Source organism: Fringilla coelebs (genome assembly GCF_963513975.1).
Source record: "Fringilla coelebs genome assembly, chromosome: 7".
In the NCBI taxonomy this organism is placed as follows: domain Eukaryota; kingdom Metazoa; phylum Chordata; class Aves; order Passeriformes; family Fringillidae; genus Fringilla; species Fringilla coelebs.
This window is the reverse complement of record NC_140035.1, coordinates 27,868,501-27,888,498: the sequence shown is the minus strand read 5'-3', so window position 1 is coordinate 27,888,498 and position 19,998 is coordinate 27,868,501. Positions and strand designations below refer to the sequence as shown.

The window sequence follows — 19,998 nt, the reverse complement described above, 5'->3', positions numbered from 1 at the left end:
GAGTGATGTTAGATACCTCAGCAGCAAGGAAGCTAAGCATGAATACAGTCAGGTTACCACAAAATTAGGCTCAAACCATTAGCAGCTGGAACAGCAGATTACCATCAAAGCAGCAACCCAAAACTAGCTGTAGTGATTAAAGTACCCTCCTTTTATTGACGTCAATAGTGCAACTCCCAGTAACATTTATTGAGAAGGAAATGTGCTCTCAGGAGAACCAAGGTTTTCTTTTTCAGATGCTTTTTTAATGAGGATGGAAAGCTGAACTGAGTGAGGTGTCAAAAGCTCTATCTTGTCCCCTTCTGAAGTGTGCTGCTGATGCCTGACAGCCACTTCTACATGGGCCCGTTTATTACTTCTGTCCTTTGTAATTTTTTGCCCTCTTTGTGTATTGCTATTCTCACTGGTCTTTTTCCCTTTCTTTCTTTGACTTGAACTCTGTGACTCATGCCTTTATTTTTGTTTATGTTCCCACTCTCCTTAAGGGCTCCCCACTCACTCTAAGAGTACATTGCAATATGCAACATTTCATTGTCTCTGTTATATATAGAAAATGAAATTAAGTCATGGAGTGGGCTTTATTTGTGGAATCAGAGAAAGTGTTTCAGCAAATGACCAGCAGCATCAGTAGAGCCTGGTTGTGTATGGTGCTGGGCCCAAAACATGTGTTCACTTAGAAATTCAGGCTGAAGCTGGTGACTAGTCTGAGGAGGACAAAGTTTATTACTTTTACTTCTTTAAACCAAACAGATGAACCTCTGGAAACATCAGAAACCATAGCTTTACAGAGTGTAGCTGCAGGTCTTACTTTGTGACAGAGATCCTGTGGATCTGTAGATTGAACAGTCTGATTAAAATCGCTGTGAGTTTGAAGTTAGGAGTGGTTCCAAAATGGGCCTTGGGGAGCACCCCCGGGAGCTGTTGGTGGGTAAATGCTGGTGTCAAACCACGTTAGGTCATCTGAAGCAATTAGCAATGGGAAGAACTGGGGTTAGGCCTCTCCAGAGCAGTGGCTCTGGAAAATCAGTGTTGCACTGCATGGCTCCCCTGTTATCACGTCTCCCCTGGTAAATGTTTTCGGAGAGGTGGAAGGTGGTGTTCTGCCGCTCCAATTGAACCCAAATGCTGGAGGAAGCTGAGGCAGATGAGCACACACTGTGTTTGTGTGGGTTGCTAGTGGAGTTCAAGGCTTCTGTTTTGCTTAGGGGCCACTTTTGGCTTGGTGTGTGAAAAAGCTGTTTGGAGTTTCCTGAGTCATGTATTATTACTGCTACACTGCATTTAGGAGCTATTTGCTTTTGTTTTCCTGCTATTTGACTAATAGAGTTCAGCTGGGCAGTCCTTGATCCTGCTGGCATGTTACTGGCAGTGAAAGGTGAATTCAGAAAGAAAATAGACCCCTGAAACTTAATTCTGTGGTGCCAACGCCTGCTGCCAGCTGAGCAGACTAATGCTTCAAACTCTTGCTCTTAGGTGTTTCTTCTTATTTTTTGTTTTATTTGCATTAGGGAGAAGATAAATCGGTTCAGCAGCATCTGTGCATCACCACTGACATTTTAATTTTCAGTTAAAAGATTTTAATTAAAATCCAACATGATTTGGTATGAAAAATGAGATTAAATTGGTATTATGCATGCAGACTGAACTAATGTCAATTTATGTATCAGTTTCAGGAACAGCTCTGTCTGATTAATCCAGGCAGTAGCAATGTTTGCTGGAAGGGGCTCTGGTTGTTCTTTTTGTATAATTCTGCCATTATTCTACCAAGATAATTACAGAGAGGGAAGCTTTGTGCTGGTTTTCCTAGTTTCTCTCTGATAGAGTTCTTTTCCTATTCTGCTTCTCTATCTCTTTCTGGATGCTGTGTAATCATCCCTGCAAGATGCTATTGCCCTCTAGGCTTCAAGGAGAGATTTGTGTGGAGAAAATGTTCGCTCTTGCAATGTCTCAGAACGTACCAAGTTTTTTTTACTGTTATGCAGGTTGTATTTGGAGAGGTGTTGGTGGAATCCCTTCATGGCTCTGTCTTAGCTGTGTGTCAGTGTGTGATATGTTATTACACAGCTGCATGCTGGTGCCTGTGTGCCTGTGCGCTCATGCCCATGTATCCTGTCTCAAGCCACAGGACTTAGCACAGCTTTACTCTCAATTCCTTGTGTTAGTCACAAATGGAGTATAAACATGTCCAGGATGTGTATTTTAAATGCATCTATTTGCCAAACATTGTCTCTTTGCAAAGGCTTAAATAGAAAACACACGATGATTTTCCAGGCCTTAAGTCCCATTTTTCCCAGTAGAATAAAAACCTGCATCTGATCAACTTAAGAGACATTTTCTGTCTCTGAAAGTTCTGATTAAGCTATGGGCAGCATGTAAATTTTGTGGTAAGGCTGTGCATATGGACTGTTTTGGAACCTGTTTTGGGTTTGTGCAGCAACTCTGCACAAGGTCTGCTGAAACAAACATTCTTTCATGTCATCACTGTAAAAGTCTTTAAAAAGGAAATGGCAGAGGTAGTGAGGCACTTTTGTGTATGTTTTCTGGTATTATCTGAGTAAGAGCTCTCAAATACAAGAAGGAAAAGCAATTACAGTGAAACTTTTACAAAACCAGCATATGGTATTATCCAAACGGAGCCATTTATTATACCTTGATTACTGGGGAACTCATGGTGAAAGGGGTATGGTTTAGGTTAACAGGCTTCAAGTCCATGTCTCCTGCCTGATCTCAGATTATCTTTATGGTCAGAAATGAAAAGGGTTGTTTTTCAGGTATGTAGTCTTTTTTCTGGAAGATATTCCAAGTAATCATATTGGGAAAAAACACTTAGGAATGATGTGTGGTGTTTTTTCTGCAAAAAACCGTTTTATTTTACCAAGACAACAATTTGACTTATTTCTGCTGCATGCTGCTCCATTTGTACCATGAAGATATGATTCACAAAACACGTAGGTTTGATACAGAGCTCGAGCAGTCTCTGAAAACAGAGGGGTGGTTTTGTGGCTCAGTATTACAACATGTCAGCAGCATTCACAGCATGTCTGCCTTCTGTTTCCTGCATGACTGTGGATGCCTGAGATCAGCAAAGCACTAAAATATCTCTAAAGTTTCACTGAATACAGTAGATCTGTGTTTAAACGCTTCATTGACTCAGCAAGAGCTGGGGATGTATCATCAGATCTGTGCTTCATGCAAAACGAGGTAATGGAACTTGTTTTGTGCATATCACTCTGGAGTCAGATCTGTAGCTTCAATGGTTGTAAGTACCTCTGACTCTGTGGACAATATATGGGACACCTGTCCTTGAGTTCATAAGCAGGATGCAAGGAAAACCTGCTTCATACGCAGTCTTGTGTATTTGCCTATTGGATTTCAGAATTCAATTTCAAGCCCTGTCTTTTCAGGCAGCAGAGAAAGACAAAGCTCCAAGCTTAACATAAAGGTATCCAGAATGAGTGTGTCACCAAAAGTAAACTCTGTACTGTGGGAGGTAACAGCCCACCTCAGTTAATACTCTAAAAGTGTTTTGCCCTTCAGTTCTTCACAGGTTTAGTTACATCACTTCACCCGCTTCTGATAGCATGTTGACACTGAAATCTAAGGATATATTCAGACCCTTTCAAAATTTGTCCTTTGTAATTTAGTATTTTGGGTGATTTCTGGACGGTGTAGTTTCCCTGGTTTCATACACTTTCCTAGTGAAAGTGCACCTGAGTTTATTCTGGGGCACGTTCTTACTGATAGGAGAAAACAGTTTTCTGTGAGAGTTTAGGAAGGAACCACAGATTGAGGTTGGGTTATGCCAACTTTACAACCAAAATCGCTGTCTTGGTGTGGTGGTGCACAGTGCAGTGCTTGTTGAATTACCACATTTCACTTAGAGCTCTGAAATCAGTGTTGGAGTTTTAAAATTCAAGCAAATGGTTGCAGGGTGGAACATTCCTTTTATATGAGGGCAGTAATGCTATTTCAGTTTGCTGAGCTACATGAGTGTGCTTTGATCAACAGAGTAATTTAGCAATTACAGAGTATCTGATGTGCCTCAATTTACCTAGTAGCTGAACAACTCAATGACAGGTCACGTGTCGCTTTTAATTGTCTTTGCAAAATGAGTTAGAAATGTATTATTTCCCAGAGTACATAGTTAAGAAACATGTTAGCCACTTTACTGCTTTACCAAGAGTTGATTATTTTTCTCTTAGTTACTAATGATCCCAGATGAAAACACCCTATGGGAAAGAAAAGAAATTGATTTGGCTTATGTGTAGGCATAAGGAGGAACATATTTTTAATATGCTTCAATATGGCTTCAAAGTGAGAAAACAGCAGCGACAAAACCCACTGAAATTAATAAGGTATGGAGTTTAGTGTCTATGGTAGTTCTAAAAATATTTAATTTTTGTTACTCTGTGTGTAAAATATCTGGTACTGTTACAGGGTTTTTGTACTTTTCTCCTGACTCCAAAGATGCCTTAAAATAGTATATCCAGAAAATATACCACAAATATTCCACAAATCTCATACATTGCTCCTGTGGGCTAGATTCTGCATTCATTAAATAGAGCTAAATAAACGACAATTGCCTTGTGTGAACGAAGGGAATTCAGTGTGATTCGGATCAATGTGAGCATTAGGGCATCCATATTTTACTGCAGCCTCTGCTGTGAACTACAAGACAGAGCGTGTGCATACCATTTACCATATCCAAGGACATTGTCTAGGCTGTTTGCTATCTTTTCTGTGTTTTTGCTTTAGGAAACATGATGATCGTGTTAGAAACTGCACTGCAAACAATGCATGCTGTATGCAGCAAGTAGAGCTGTTCTGCAATTACATAAGGTAGTTCTGATGAAAGAGCCTCTGTTCTGTGTCTGAGAGAGGAGACTTAATTAAGACAGACAAATTCTCCTGGGTATAACAAAGCAATTCTCTGGTTACAGCCCTGATTAGACTGCAGTTCTTCTAAGTGCATTACCAAAGTCTTCATTATTATAATTAAACAGATATAAAATATGTTGTCCCATCATTGCATAAAGCTTTGCTTTAGGGTTAAGATGAGAAATTTCATCAAGAGCTTTGAAATTGAAAGCTGACAAGCAAAGCAGGTGATTTCTCTATTCTTCTACAATTTTTGTATTTTTGTCCTTTTTAGTATTCCATTTAATGGCAGATTTTAAAAAAAATCTTAAGCAGTCTATTTACAACAATATTATTTTCCTGAGGCAACCAGCTAGGAAAAACTAATGTCATCTCTAAAAATGGAGCTCAGACACTGGCCTCTCCCAGGTATGCTGGGTTTGGAGCAGTCCAGCCTGAGAATGGGTGTGCTCCCCTGTGCCCAGGGCACTCATTGTGCTGGTTTCCTCCAGAGTTCTTTCTTGCTTACCTCTGGCCTCTTTCCAAGAGTCAGCAAGTCCTGCAGCTGAATGGAGATGTTGCTCAAAGGTGGATAAAGGGGGAAAGTGTATGTGTTTGGGAGCATTCATTGATCATACATCCAACTGAAGGAACTGATGAAAAATAACAAGAAAGAAGAAGGGGAGGAGTTGATACTTCAGGAAGAAACTGACTTTTTCTCAACATTTGTCTTTTCACCGTACCTGCTTATGTAAAAAACACCATTGAATTTAGAAGCTGTTTCTCTGGTGGGAGGGATTATCTTTAAAAGTCTTGAAAAGCTAGAGCTCTGGGGTTTAAAAAGGACTTGAAGAGCTGTTGGATGAACAAATGCACAGTCACACCTATTTTAATCTAAATACAATATTAACAAAAGAACAGTGTGACCATGGGGACTAAGTGTGTGTAAGTGTTTGTAAGATTAAAGCTTAAAATGGGCAACAACTGAATCACACAGTTGTTGCAAATCATAATCTATTTTGAAGGGCCCATTGAATGAACTGTGAGTTCTGAACTGATTTTTGTCTATGCAGAAGTGGTTCCCTGTGCTCACTTATGTCACTCTTCTGCTACCACTTGTTCACCCTCACAAAACTAACCGTGGCCAGTGTTTAACTGTCCTTGAGTACCCTCTCAAATTGCTCTGAGCAGTGTTGGTGTTAGTGACAACTGTGCAAGATAAGGGAAGCTTGTGGTTTAGCAGTGGGGCCTGTGGCTTTCTGTCCTTGAAAAGGCAAATACCAAACTTGGACCTCTTAAACCAAAAAGCTTTTCCAAACCCCAGCCCAACTGCTCCTGCCCCCACTGCTAGAACCCCCTTTTTCTGCCATGTGTCCCCCTTGAGGGGATGGATGAAGGCCCTGGCAGAAGCTGCCTTTTCTCCAAAGGTGCTGGGATTTGTGTGTCAGAAACATTTTTGAGTTTTGTGGAAACCATGAGACAAATCCAGAGCAGATAGTGTTTTCTCAGAGGCTTCTGAGCTGAACTAGGAGGCAGGAGGTTCCTACTTTTCTGGCTGCAAATCCAACATTTTTCTTCTTGCTCAACATTTTCTAAATGTTGCAAGTGTACAAAACTATTGGAGATTTGAGGTATTACTTTCTCCACATAAGTGCTAAGTTATGTTGCAGCTGAAGTGTAGTTATACAGTGGTTAGAGTTCTTTTTTTTCTAAAACCCCTATAACCACTAGTTGATAAAATTAAATATTAACTGGATGGAGGCAATTACATCAGGGTGGTGATATGCCTAAACTGTAAAAATTCAGTATAAAACCCAAGGGATTGCAATACTCAGGCATGCACATAGTTTAATTCTAAGATAAAAGATTTATGATTATTTAGCAAATGTAAATATATGACCAGGATAAAACTACATTATCATTACATTCCTTTATTTGTTAAGAAAACCAAAACCAAATGAGCAATTGGGTTTTTTTCTCCCTACGATATGGGCTCTGGGATAGGGGAGAGTTTTGCCCTTGAAGGTGGATAATTTTGAAGGAATGCAATTAAAAATTGTAGCACATTTCCATAGCAAATCAGTTGTTCTTTAAATAAATTGGATGTTTATGATGCTGCAGTTTGCAGCTTATCAAGGTGCTTGTAACCTGCCTAATTTACTGCTTATTTTGATGAGTAATGAAAACATTCTGTGTCTGCATTGGTAAAAATTTGGAATATGCCTACTTATGAGAGTCACATTATAAGATTTAATGAGGCTACCACAGCTGTTTCTTGAATCCTTCTTTCCTTTCTATTAATGGAGAAATCTGTGTTTTGCTTGTAAGGGAGATGCTTAATTTGTCATACTGTTGCTAAGTGCACCACTGAAATAATTGCTTCACTTGTACATTGTTTTCAGCCCTGCCAACTCCTTTAGCAGTGTAGGAGCACATATCATGGCTTGAAACTGCTCTGATAGCAGCAGGCATGATTTATGTGTAAACCTTGCTTTTCAGCCCAGGGGTGCTGAAGGGGATGTCTGCTATGCACCGTGCCCATAGATGCAAAGCTAAAAAGCTGTAGATGGGAGTAAAATAAAAATAAAATTAAAAAATACTTGAGGAATTTTTGAGCCCGTGGTTAAGTGCAGACACATTTTGGTGCCTGTATGGTAGAGGAACAATCAGAAAGCTTTCCCTCATCCTTGCTTTGTGATGGAGCTTGTTGACAAGGTGTCTGCATGAGGGTTAATAAATCACAAAGGGGACAGCGTCACCTCCACACACACGGGTGAGCTGCACAGTGCCGGGGCTGCCGCAGGGACCTGTGCATTATAGGTCAGATAAAACACTGCCCTGTCCTGCCCATATGCTTCATATTAGGCTTTATGTATTTAATCTCAACCTGTTTAATAATCCAATTATGACTGACAATCGGAATTTTAAAAAAAATCCCATTAAACCAGTTTCATTACCTAATTTTATTGATTTTTTTTAAACTTCATTGCTAATTTTAGGTATAGGGGCTGATCTGAATCAGCATAAATGTGATTAATGAAGAAATAATTTAAGTTGATTAAAAAGGGTTTAAAATAATGTGATTAGCCTATTGAGATTTGTGTGGCTTATTGGATTACACATTTTATTCCTGGAGGACTGCTGTAAGATTCAGAATGAAATTAAATTGGTCACCCTATTTTGGGCCCCCAGTGCTTGGTAATCTCCAGTGCCATGGTACCAGACCAGAAGGCACAGTCCATTTCGACCATTTTCTCTTGGAAAAACACGGGATTTAATTTATGAGTTAATACCTAAATAATCAAGCAAAAAAATAGCACTGAAGTCTGGTCTGCTCTCCATTAAATAGGGCTTAAATGAAATCATGTTTGATCTTGAGGGATGTCCTTTTGGAAGGAATCAGGTGCTGATGAAAAAGTGATGAAGACTCTCCAGCCATCCTTGGGAGATTGTGACCATTTTCAGTTTTGCTTTTCTTGTTTAGAGTCTTTGCTTGATTTTGAATGTGTCAATTTCCAGTATTTAAAAGAATGTATCACTAGATGGTACTGATCTTCACATAATCTTTATAGAATCATCTTCATAATCAATGATCTTTGTGGATCCCTTCCAGCTCAGAATCTAAGAATCTGTGCTCTAAAATCTATGACAACATTAGTCCACGTTTTGAGTTTCTAGGGGATCCATAAGGAAATGTAATTTAAAGGACTTCTTAAAGTACATCGATTAAGGGTTTAATTAAACTGCTCAATTTATAGCATTACATTCTGAATAAAAGTGCCCAGATACCCCTTAATTAGGGCATGGCGTGTCTGTTAAGTTTTTTTCTTATATTCATGCACATTTTTTATTAATACTAATGTAATAATTATCAATACAGACAATATGTGTATTAGACTAAAAGAATCTGTAATCCCTTACTTGAACATGTTTCCCAAAAACTTCCCCATTCTTGTGGCACTTGTGAACTTCCCAGTTTTCAAGGTAGTTTCTAAACTGATAGCATCACATGATGGACAAATACAACAATATTAGAACTTTTCTTTCCTGAGTAGATACTATATTTATACAACCCAGTATACTGGTTTGTGTGTGATCTTTCTGTTGTATTCTATGCTGATCATCTGTGATGACAAAGTTGACTTTTTTTCCCCCAAAATTACTCTCCTGTGTCAGAGTCCTGTAAATAAGGACTGACCCTGTGTTTTTAGAATTATGACCTTGTGTTTTGCTCCTTATTGGAAGATACTTTTTTTTTTTTATGTATTGCCTGTCAAGCAGTCTTTTGACTGCTGACTCACATTCTGTTATTCATCACTGTTGAAACTTGGCTTTGTATCATCTCCAGACTCCATGTGTATTGATTTTATGCTTTCTTCCAGGTCACTCTAAAAATGCTAAATAGCACTGGGATAAAGAATGGGTCTCTGCAGGATCTTTGAAGCATTTCTTCATGATAAGTGTTTCACGTTTACTGTTCCATTTAAAAGTTATCATTTATCTTGTGTTTGATTAATTTAATGTCTTCTGAGTTTATTTTTATTGCTGGATCTTCTTAATCAGAATGTCATTCCCCACCAAGTCAACTATATTGCAAAAACCATAATACATTAGAGTCTGTTACAATGACTTCATGTGTATCAACCAAACTTTTAATATCATAAAAGCACAGATATCAGGTTAGTCTGACAAGCTCTGTTTTCCATAATGTTTGAAATAGGTAATGTTAATCATCTTTTTATTCTTAATCAAATCTTTTTGCAGCTTTTCCATTATTTTGACAGTGAAAATTACCCACTCCTAGATGCACTGTCAATCAAGTATTTAGAGGTGTAATGAAGGGGAGTACCACTTGGGCATGTTTTCCTTAGCCAGGTCTTTCTAAACTTATTTGGCTTTTCCTCCTGAGTTGCTACTGGCATTCTCTTATTCTCTTAATTTTTGTCTCAGATGCCTTCAAAGGAGGTTCTGTTACAGAATGAGGATTTGTACAATGGAGTTCTCCTGGGAATGCTGCAGCTGAGATCCCATTTTTCCAGACCTTGATGTTACTACTTCTGCTTGAAGACAGAAAGTGTCTTTCTGTCTTCCTCAGCTTTATATTCCCTGCAGGATGATGAATCCAATCCATGTCCAAGGTGCACTTGCAGACTAAGAAGGATTAGAGGCTGTGAGAGACCCAAGCACTTGAAAATAGCAGAATATTTGGGAGAAGTAGTGGTTGGAGACATTACATCCAGTGAGCTGAGTCACTCCCTTACCAACTATAAGCCTCCTTCCAGCGGGAAGTAAATCTGGCACTTGGGGTGTCCATAGTGAAGGGGCTTTTTCTTCAGGGAGAATGGACAGTAGCCATGAAAAATCTTCATCAGGTGGTGTCTTCTGTAGGCTTCTATGGAGACATTGTGTGGATTGAAGTGTCATACAGGAATCTGTTTCTCTCTGTAGATGTTGCTTAATGCATAAAGGGAGAGCTACTTGGTCTGATGGAAACCTGGTGGATGAAACTTCAACAACAATGGCAGAAAGCTCTGGAAAGTGGAAGCCTCATTGTTGACTCTCATGTTCTTTTGTGCTCTTGGAAGTTTTTCAGCCTTGGCTTCATGGCCTACTTACAAAAAAGAAGGGAAAAGTAGTAACTTCAGCATGATATCATGCCAGAAAATAAACCCTTCTTGCACTGTCTGCTTTTCATTTCCAAAAAGCATTTCCAGATGGAGTCTTTATGTGCTGCTGGTTTATTATTTTGCTCTAATTTGTCATTTAAACAGCAAAGGTAAATCTTCTTCAAGGTAAAATTGAATAAATTTGGTAGTGTTAGTCATTTATAAAAGAAAAGGAAAAAAGCAAGTACACAACAAAGCATTTCTTAAAAAGTAAATCATTTTGGTTCAGGTGTTTTTCCTGAAGATCTGCTTCAGGCATTCTTTTGTACCTCCTTCCAGTCTTACGCAACAGTACTTGAAAGTGTTTTTTAGTAATGGAGCAAGAGGAAATCAGACAAGCCATTACAGTCTTATCTCCTCTTGATCTTCTCCATGGGGACTATTGTCTTCACTCCATTTTCCTGCCCTTGCCGTGTACCCATTTTGCAGGGTGACTTTTTTCACAAGAAGCTGACCATAGTTATTATTATAGGTCTTGGTGAGAATTCAGTGCCCATACCCAATGTCCTGGTAGTTCTGGGGAGCTGAGGAAAGCCTGCTGTAAAAACAGATATTACTCACTGTTCCCCAGGACACTTTTTTTTCCTGTGTCTGAGCTCCCTTAGTCCTTGCTCTCTGTGAACTGTGATAGTGCTGAGGCTTCTGTATGGAGCTTGTGCTTGAGTTAAGCTGCTGGTTAGTGACAACTCACTCACTTTGCAGACATGCCAGTGGGACTGTTTTGGTGTTTGGAGAATTGTTGGACACTGTGTTCTGAAGCTGTTTCTCTTGTATGTGTCCATGTTGTATTTTTGGTTGGTCTTAAGTTCTCCATTTGTTCCATTATGTGTGCAGCTCAGCTGTTAACAGCGTGAGTGTTAAATTTTGGATCTGGTCTTTGTTCCCCATGTGCACAAATCCCTGCATTAGTAGGAATTTTGCCTTGAAGAGGCTACCAAGGTTGATCTCACAGCAGTAACATGGCTCTTGTCATCTTCTGAGCTGCCTGTTAGCCCAAGTGTGACTGGCAGCATCCCCATAGCTGCCTGCACCAGGGGTAAGGTGGTTTGGCTGTTCAGCCCCTGTGCAAAGGTAGCTGCTTCATGCCATGAGTTGTCAGTCTGGATGAATTTTGAGTAGGCAACCTTTTCTTTGTTGGCATGTGAGTTGTCACAGTGGGTATGTACCTCATGCTTAGATCCTACAGGGCTTGCCAAGAAAGATTAGAGGGAGTTTAGCTTCTTAATTTGGTGTGATAGCAGGGGCTGTGAGAAGAGCTGATAAAGTCTGCATAGAATGGGCAGTCCAAGGCTACTCTCTGAGGATGGTCAGAACATGGCATTTAGATTTACAGAAGAAAGCTTTGTGTGATGAGGATGAATACTGGCTTCCCATTGCTACCTGTTCTAATCATGTGCTGGTACTGTGGGTTTAAGCTTTGATCTACATCTGATCAAATGGACTGAGCCTCACAGGTGTATGAGATCCAATTGCAGCCCTGGCCCAGGCTTTGACTTTGTGGTTTTTTGGATAGTTTATATAAATTTTCCCTGCTCTGGCTTACTTCGTTCTAGAAAAATACACTGTCATTTGTCAACCTGCTACACAGTGCTTTGAGTGCCATTAGTGACTCACTGACTTCTTTACTTTCTCTTTAAAGGTACATTTTCCACCACAAGTAAAGTCACAAGTGCAGTAAAGCCTTAAGGTTTTCAGAGACTGTCTTTGAATAACTGAAATATTTAAAAGTATCCCCCCCAAGATTATCCTGTAGAGTGAATTAGTTTCTCTTAGAAAACAGAAAATCAGGTAATCCGTTGGCCAGTCAACTGGATCATCTGGAGTTTCCAGAGCAGATAGCTTTTTAGACTGTTTATTACAGTACATTTGTGAGGACAGACTAAGCTGTCTATTACTGATTTCTTAGTGCTAGGTTCAGGAGAAATGTCAAAGATTAGAATCAAACTAGTGAAAATGTGAATTGTTTTTTGGGGAAATAGCTCTTAATCACATTTAAAGAGTTTATCTCTCAGGATTATTACTGAATTTCACATGCTTTCACGGGAGCCCTGCAGGTCTTTAAGGGCTTTTGGTATCTTTGGGTAAGTGATGGTTTTTGCCTTTCTTATCCTCTTTAGCAGAATACTGGGAAGACTGTCAATGCTTTAGAGAGCCTTCAGGTAACTTAATTTCAGACAAATAATAATTCATGAGCTTGACCTTTCTGTGCAGGTTTGCTATCTAGTTCTTATTATTGCCCTGGTCCCTAACTTTAGATGGGCAATTTATGTCCTACAGTTTTGACAAAGAGGGTGGGACGAGGTGGAGAGCATGTTTATTCATTTTTTTTAAATCCCACTTATTTATTTCTGTTAGCTCTTTGATTTAAACAGCAGAAGTTTGAGCAGTCAGAGGTCAGAGTGAATGGGGTGGAGTTTTCCCACAACTGCTGATGGCTTAGTGATCCTACTGTTTATGTGTCCAGTCCCTCTGACGAGGATGATGTGTTCAACAGGAGAGCTTCTCCTATTTTGGGAATGTGCTTAGAGTGGTGTTCTGAATGCTTCCTTTAGAAGCATCTAGAAAATGTTAAGATGCAGTCAGACCAGCACACAGATACATCTGCTCGGTCCTTAATGATTTCAGAGCGGTGGTGCATATGCTGAAATCTAAGTGCATATTGACATGGTCTTGTGTTTGTGGTCTTGAGGTATTTTATGTAATTGATACTATGCAGGAGCAGGAGGGAGATGCAGTTGTCTTGTCAGATCACCCTTATAGGGGATAACCAAAGAACTGAAGGAAACCCTAGTTTTGGTCACTTGAAAAGTGTCTTGCCTTGGAAACACAAGATTTTCCATGTAAGCAGGGATTTCCTTTCTGTACTTGCACATTGCATGCAAACTTGATTGTGTTTGTTTCCAGGAAGAGTGTTCTGTAAAGAGCTTGGCTGTCTCTGGTAGGAAAGATCTTAGAATGGAAAATCTATGAGTTAGGTTCTCATTTTCACATTGATGTAGATCTTTTTTAGCAAATATCATCCTTTCTTTTTCATCTTTCACTGCCACAATAAATTCAGTTCCATCAGTACAAGTGACTGAGGGTAAAGGGCAGTCCTAGGCCAGTTACTGCCCTGTTACCTAGGCAAGATCAATTTTGATGACTGTAGCATCTTGCAGAAAGATAGACTTTCCAGTTCCAAGATTCAGGGCTGCATCTAATTGTGCTTTCTCATTGCTTTGGTTAATGAAGAGGAACAAATGCTCTTGCATGGGTGAACACTGAGGAGAGGTTTTTTGATAACTTGCAATGGGAATGTTCTTGGCAGGTAGCACAAGAGAGCAGGTTTCCTATTTATCCATGTAAGATGTTGGCAGATTTTAGTTTGCTGGGTGACTGTACTTGTTCCTGTTCTTAGTATCCAGTAAAATGGAGCAGCAGTTTAGCCACTGGAGACACTGCAGCACAGTATTCTTAGCTGGATGTCCTGTTGTAGAAGATCAATCTGCTGAAATTGGATTAAGGTAGAGAAAGCAATAGCTACACTAAAATTAGAACACAGAGTCTGGAGTCTCAGTTGAAGAAGCATAAGATCAGTGAGGAGGCACAGGGCATAGAAATGGTCCCCTCCAGGCGTTGATGTGAGTGGGGCCCAGTGGTGGGAGGACACTTCCTGAAGAAAACACTCCTCTGCTCCCCAGGGTGGTCACTGGGGTTCTGGAGGTGTGTGGCCTGGCTAAACCATGGTGTCAGGATCCAGAGTGCCTTGTTCAAGCATTAGGAGTGTGGTAATGCAAAGGTGTGTGGGCAAAAGTGCAATAAGTGCCTGGGCTGTCAGTCTGAGAAAACAGCACTGGAACTTACAGAAACACCTTTTGACTTTTTTCAAGACTGGAATAATTAACTTAGTGATAATTACGAATGAAAACTTTCACATTATATCTAAAGTAACAGCTCTCACTGAAAGACTGAATCTGCTCCTAGCCTGAAGAGACCAAGAAAGGAATAGCTGATGCAGCTATAAGCTCAGTTAGCAATTGCAGTTTTGTGGGGTTTGTGTGTATTATACGTTAGATGGAGGGCATTGTTAGTATCAGTTAAAATAATCCCATCAGTGTCAATAATAATTAAATATTGTCAATTGTAGGCAATTAATCTGTGGGTTAGGCTTGAATTCTGTTCCATGGATTGAAAGATACGAGAAGTCCTACTTTGACGTGAAGTGCTGTTGTACAATTCTGATGTTCCTTACATACCACTAAGTACAAAACCAGAAGTATTCATCAAAAATAAAAGCAGATAAAGATGATGCAGAGGATAATCTAATCCCCACCAAAATCCCTGAGGGGTTAAGACTGAGTGTTAAAAGGAAACTTTTGTTGTTTGTCCATGAGGTCAATTAGGTTTTTTTTTTCCCCAGCTGAATATGTGAAAAATGGCTGATTAATTCCCTGACTTGCTTTGATCAAAAGACACAGGTATCTTGGAACTAAAAATAAATGTCTTTTATTTTTTGCAGAAAATAAAGTATTTACATAACACTTGTGCCTCCCTAGTTAAGACAAAATGTCAGACCTGTAGATAAATCAGATAGGCTGCTCTGATGAGATTTCCAGGTCTGGCCCTGAGGAACCTCTGTCAAGGAATGAATCACTGCAGATTCCAAGGCCATTAATACATCTAACTATATGACGAAAATAATCCTAATTAATCATCAATCTTAAATCTAAATACTGCTCCTGTAAACATAAGGAAATAAAAAAGAAGAGGCTCTTCTAAAACCCATGGAGTAATCTGCTACATTTGTTTGTATTCATTAGCATCTACTGCCTGGAGGTGTTCATAACCAAAGCTGTGTATTAAGACACACTATGTTAATACAGGAACAGAATATTTTAGCATTAAAGTGTAATTTAAAAAGTAGCTGACCTGAGGCACTTGGTTCGTTGACTTTCTTCCTGTTTCTTTGAGACCCATTTTCATAAGTACTAAATAAATGGCAAGAGTAATTATTCTTGTCAGTAGAAGTCTCTGTACTTGTTTAATGAGAAATCTTTGTCATAAGAAGTTTAGCAGTCTTAATTTTGTTCCCAGTAGAACCCATGCCTTTAAATTCAGTAGTTAGGGGCCTGGGGGGTTGGAAATATTTTTGGATGTTATTGAATGAAGTGAGTGAATGACAACAGCAATTTTGTAGAAACATTCATACTGACTAATTTGCTGAAAGTGTCTATGCAAACATACAAATGAAGAGCACCAAAACTGATGTTCTGTGGCTTGGGGAGCTACACAAGGTCCTGCTCAGACAGTGCAGAGCATCAAAGGACAGAGATGGGCGGATGGAAGGCCCTGCTAGAGCTTATTCATTGGATTTGCAGAGGAGTATTGCCTGAGCAGGTTGAATGACACAGCAGATAAACTGCAGCTGAGAGGAACCAGCTGCTGGGATAGGGAAGGGAAGTCCAGGCTGCAGAGGATTTGGGAGTCAGGGGTTTTGGCATCTCAGAGCGGATCCCCAGGGGCTGTTGGAAGCTGGTGCCTGGTGCAGGTCTGATGTCTGGGCCTGAGGCAGCAGGGTGGAGGGCTGAGTGCTTAGGCCCAGCATCAACATTTCCTTGCCTTGGGGCTCCTTTTCCATTCAAAATTCAGGCAGCTGAGGTCCCTTCAACAACAGAAGGCAGAGAACTAAGGAAGCATTGCTAGTGGCTAGGGAAATAGGGGGGAAAGCAATTTTAACAAATCTTTCACAATTGATTGTAGTCTTAAGTGATGTTTTAAAAATATTTTGGTAGCTGTTGGATAGTTTGCATCCTAATGGGGTAGATGGAAATCATGCAGAGAAAAGAATGATTTATATTCATATTATTGTGAGATGTTTTGAATTGATAATATGAAGGGAAAGGTTCAAGTTTAGTTGCTGCACTAACATTACAGACAGCTTTGTAGGCAGCTGGGTTTACAAGAAGTAGTTCATACTGAAAAGACAATCACATGTCTGGCTGAGTATTTTCTCAAGAGCAGTTAGAATATATATCCTAAAGACAAAGGCTTTGGATTTCTTGTCTGGCTGTCCATTTCCCTGCAGTGCTTTGTAGTTGTTGTACACAGAAATGACCAGAATAACTACTTTTGAAAACAAGTGGGGAGACAAGAGAGAATGATATGTCTGCTTTGAAACTGGACATAATGTATACAGCTGGGTACTGCCTCTTCACAGCTGTAGCAAGTTGCTGAGGTCTGGAAGACAGTTTAATAGCTGCAAATGTCACTCATGAAAACCTGCTATCTCTAACGCCACAGTCAATCAAGTCGCTTTATAGCTCAGTATATTTTATAGGTCAGTAGGGAACTGAATCGTGGGAAGGAATAAATGTTATGTTTTGAGGTTCAGAAGAACATTAATTATCTTTACATAAATGCACCTTTTCTATTATTTATGCACTTCTGGAATGGCCAAAGAAAACCTGCTAATTTTTTTTTAATGTAATTATTCCACAGGATCCTTCAAACCAAAAATGTGGAAGAAAGAAAACAGTGTCATTCAGCAGCATGCCATCAGAGAAGAAAATAAGCAGTGCCAGCGACTGTATCAGCTTTATGCAGGCTGGGTGTGAATTGAAGAAAGTTCGTCCAAATTCCCGGATTTATAACCGTTTTTTTACTCTGGATCCTGACCTGCAGGCTCTTCGCTGGGAGCCTTCCAAGAAGGATCTGGACAAAGCCAAGCTTGATATTTCTGCTATCAAAGAAATCAGACTAGGGAAGAACACAGAGACATTCAGGAATAATGGACTAGCAGACCAGATTTCTGAAGACTGTGCACTGTCAGTAATTCATGGTGAGAACTATGAGTCCCTTGACTTGGTTGCCAATTCAGCTGATGTGGCCAATATTTGGGTATCAGGATTAAGGTACTTAGTTTCTCGTAGCAAACAACCCCTGGACTTGATGGAAAACAGCCATAATACCCCACGGTTTGTCTGGTTAAAAACTGTATTCGAAGCAGCAGATGTTGATGGCAATGGCATAATGTTAGAAGATACAGCTGTGGAACTAATAAAGAAGCTTAACCCCACTCTAAAGGAATCAAAGATTAGACTAAAATTTAAGGAAATTCAGAAGAGCAAAGAGAAACTGACAACACGAGTAACAAAAGAAGAGTTTTGTGAAGCGTTCAGTGAACTTTGCACAAGACCTGAAGTGTATTTCTTACTTGTGCAGATATCCAAAAACAAAGAGTACCTGGATGCCAATGACCTCATGCTGTTTTTAGAGGCTGAGCAAGGAGTGACCCACATAACAGAAGAAATGTGTCTAGATATTATACGCAGGTATGAGCTTTCTGAAGAAGGGCGGTTGAAAGGTTTTCTTGCCATTGATGGGTTTACTCAATACTTATTGTCCTCAGAATGTGATATTTTTGATCCAGAGCACAAAAAAATTGTCCAAGATATGACACAGCCTTTGTCACATTACTACATCAATGCATCCCACAATACATATCTAATAGAAGACCAGCTCAGAGGGCCAGCTGATATCAATGGTTATGTCAGAGCTTTAAAGATGAGCTGCCGGAGTATTGAACTGGACGTCTGTGACGGCCCAGATAATGAACCCATTATTTGTAACCGCAACAACATGACATCGCCACTTGCCTTTCGAAATGTCATCGAAGTAATAAACAAATTGGCCTTCTTTGCCTCAGAATACCCTCTTATTCTGTGCTTGGGGAACCACTGCTCTGTACAGCAGCAGAAGGTGGTGGTGCAGCACATGAAAAGAATCTTTGGAAACAAACTGTACACAGAGGCACCTTTATCCTCAGAAGCCTACCTCCCATCACCTGAGAAACTGAAAATGAAGATCATTGTGAAGGGGAAGAAACTGCCCTGCGGCCAGGATGTATTAGAAGGAGAGGTCACAGATGAAGATGAAGAGGCTGAAATATCCCGAAGACTGTCAGAGGACTTCTCGAGGGAACCAAAGCTGATCTGGCTCTGCAAGGAGTTGTCCGACTTGGTGTCCCTTTGCAAATCTATCCAGTACAAAGACTTTGAAACATCCATGAAATCTCAAAATTATTGGGAAATGTGCTCCTTCAGTGAGGCAGAAGCCAGTCGGATAGCAAATGAATACCCTGAAGATTTTGTTAACTACAACAAAAAGTTTCTGTCCAGGGTATATCCGAGTGCTATGAGAATAGACTCCAGTAACTTAAATCCTCAAGATTTTTGGAACTGTGGTTGCCAGATAGTGGCAATGAACTATCAGACCCCAGGGCCCATGATGGACCTACACACTGGTTGGTTTCTACAGAACGGGGGATGCGGGTATGTTCTCAGGCCTTCAGTGATGCGTGACGAGGTGTCTTACTTCAGCGCAAATACCAAGGGTATTGTTCCCGGGGTCTCCCCACAGGTCCTACATGTCAAAATTATCAGTGGGCAGAATTTTCCAAAGCCCAAGGGTGCATGTGCAAAAGGGGATGTCATAGATCCCTACGTCTGCATAGAAATACATGGGATTCCTGCAGACTGCACCGAACAAAGAACTAAAACTGTGCAGCAGAACAGTGACAACCCTATTTTTGATGAAAGCTTTGAGTTCCAGATCAATCTACCGGAGCTGGCAATGATCCGCTTTGTTGTTTTGGATGATGACTACATTGGGGATGAGTTCATAGGACAGTACACCATCCCACTGGAGTGCTTACAGCCAGGATACAGGCACATCCCACTGCGCTCTTTTGTGGGCGATATCATGGAGCACGTTACCCTCTTTGTTCACATTGCAATAACCAACCGAAGTGGAGGCGGGAAGGCACAGAAGCGTAGCCTCTCAGTGAGGATAGGGAAGAAGGCAAGGGAGTACACCATGCTGAGGAACACTGGTCTCAAGATTATTGATGACATCTTTAAGCTGGCAGTACACCCATTGCGAGAGGCTACTGACATGAGAGAAAATATGCAGGTATGAGATTTCCGTTGTATATGTTGGTATGTCCTGAATGTGGAAGTGAAAGTGCTGGTGTGCGCTGCTGCTAGGGCTCACTGAAGGTAGTGGAAGCTGATGAAACTTCAGATACACAGCTCTTGTCAACCTTTAAATGGACATTGGCAGGCTGATAGTTACAGGTGCTAACTAACAAGCAAATGTAGGATTAGGCAGAAATGTTTTAAAAATCAGTATGCCCTCTCCAAACATGTTTTACTCGTTGGTTTTTTTTTTTCCTGTGAAAGCAGAATTGAGGGTACATTTGTGGCCCTTGCCTCTGGTCCCAAATACTGTATTTCCTTGTTGGTTCTAAAAAACATCAACAAGCTTTTGTTTTGCTAATTGAGTGAGAGTTATGCTCTTAATTTTCTTTGGTGAAATATAAGGAGCAGTCAGCGAATGTGTCATTAAGGTCTTGTGTACACCAAAGAAACCCACTGTGCAAAGAGCAGCATGTTTTCCTGAGTGTGTCTTGCCACTGTTTGCCCCAGGGCTGCAGATG

General features: G+C 40.3%; 1 protein-coding gene across 1 annotated transcript in view; it reads left to right on the top strand.

The window, feature by feature from the left end:
• PLCL1 (phospholipase C like 1 (inactive)) overlaps positions 1-19,998 on the top strand; it is a gene marked incomplete at its 5' end in the record, with an annotated part of 176,270 nt that overhangs the window by 118,583 nt on the left and 37,689 nt on the right. Inside the window, one exon of the mRNA XM_084209725.1 lies at positions 17,001-19,472. Coding sequence (XP_084065851.1) covers positions 17,001-19,472 — 2,472 coding nt within the window. The remainder of the gene's footprint in view (positions 1-17,000; positions 19,473-19,998) is intronic.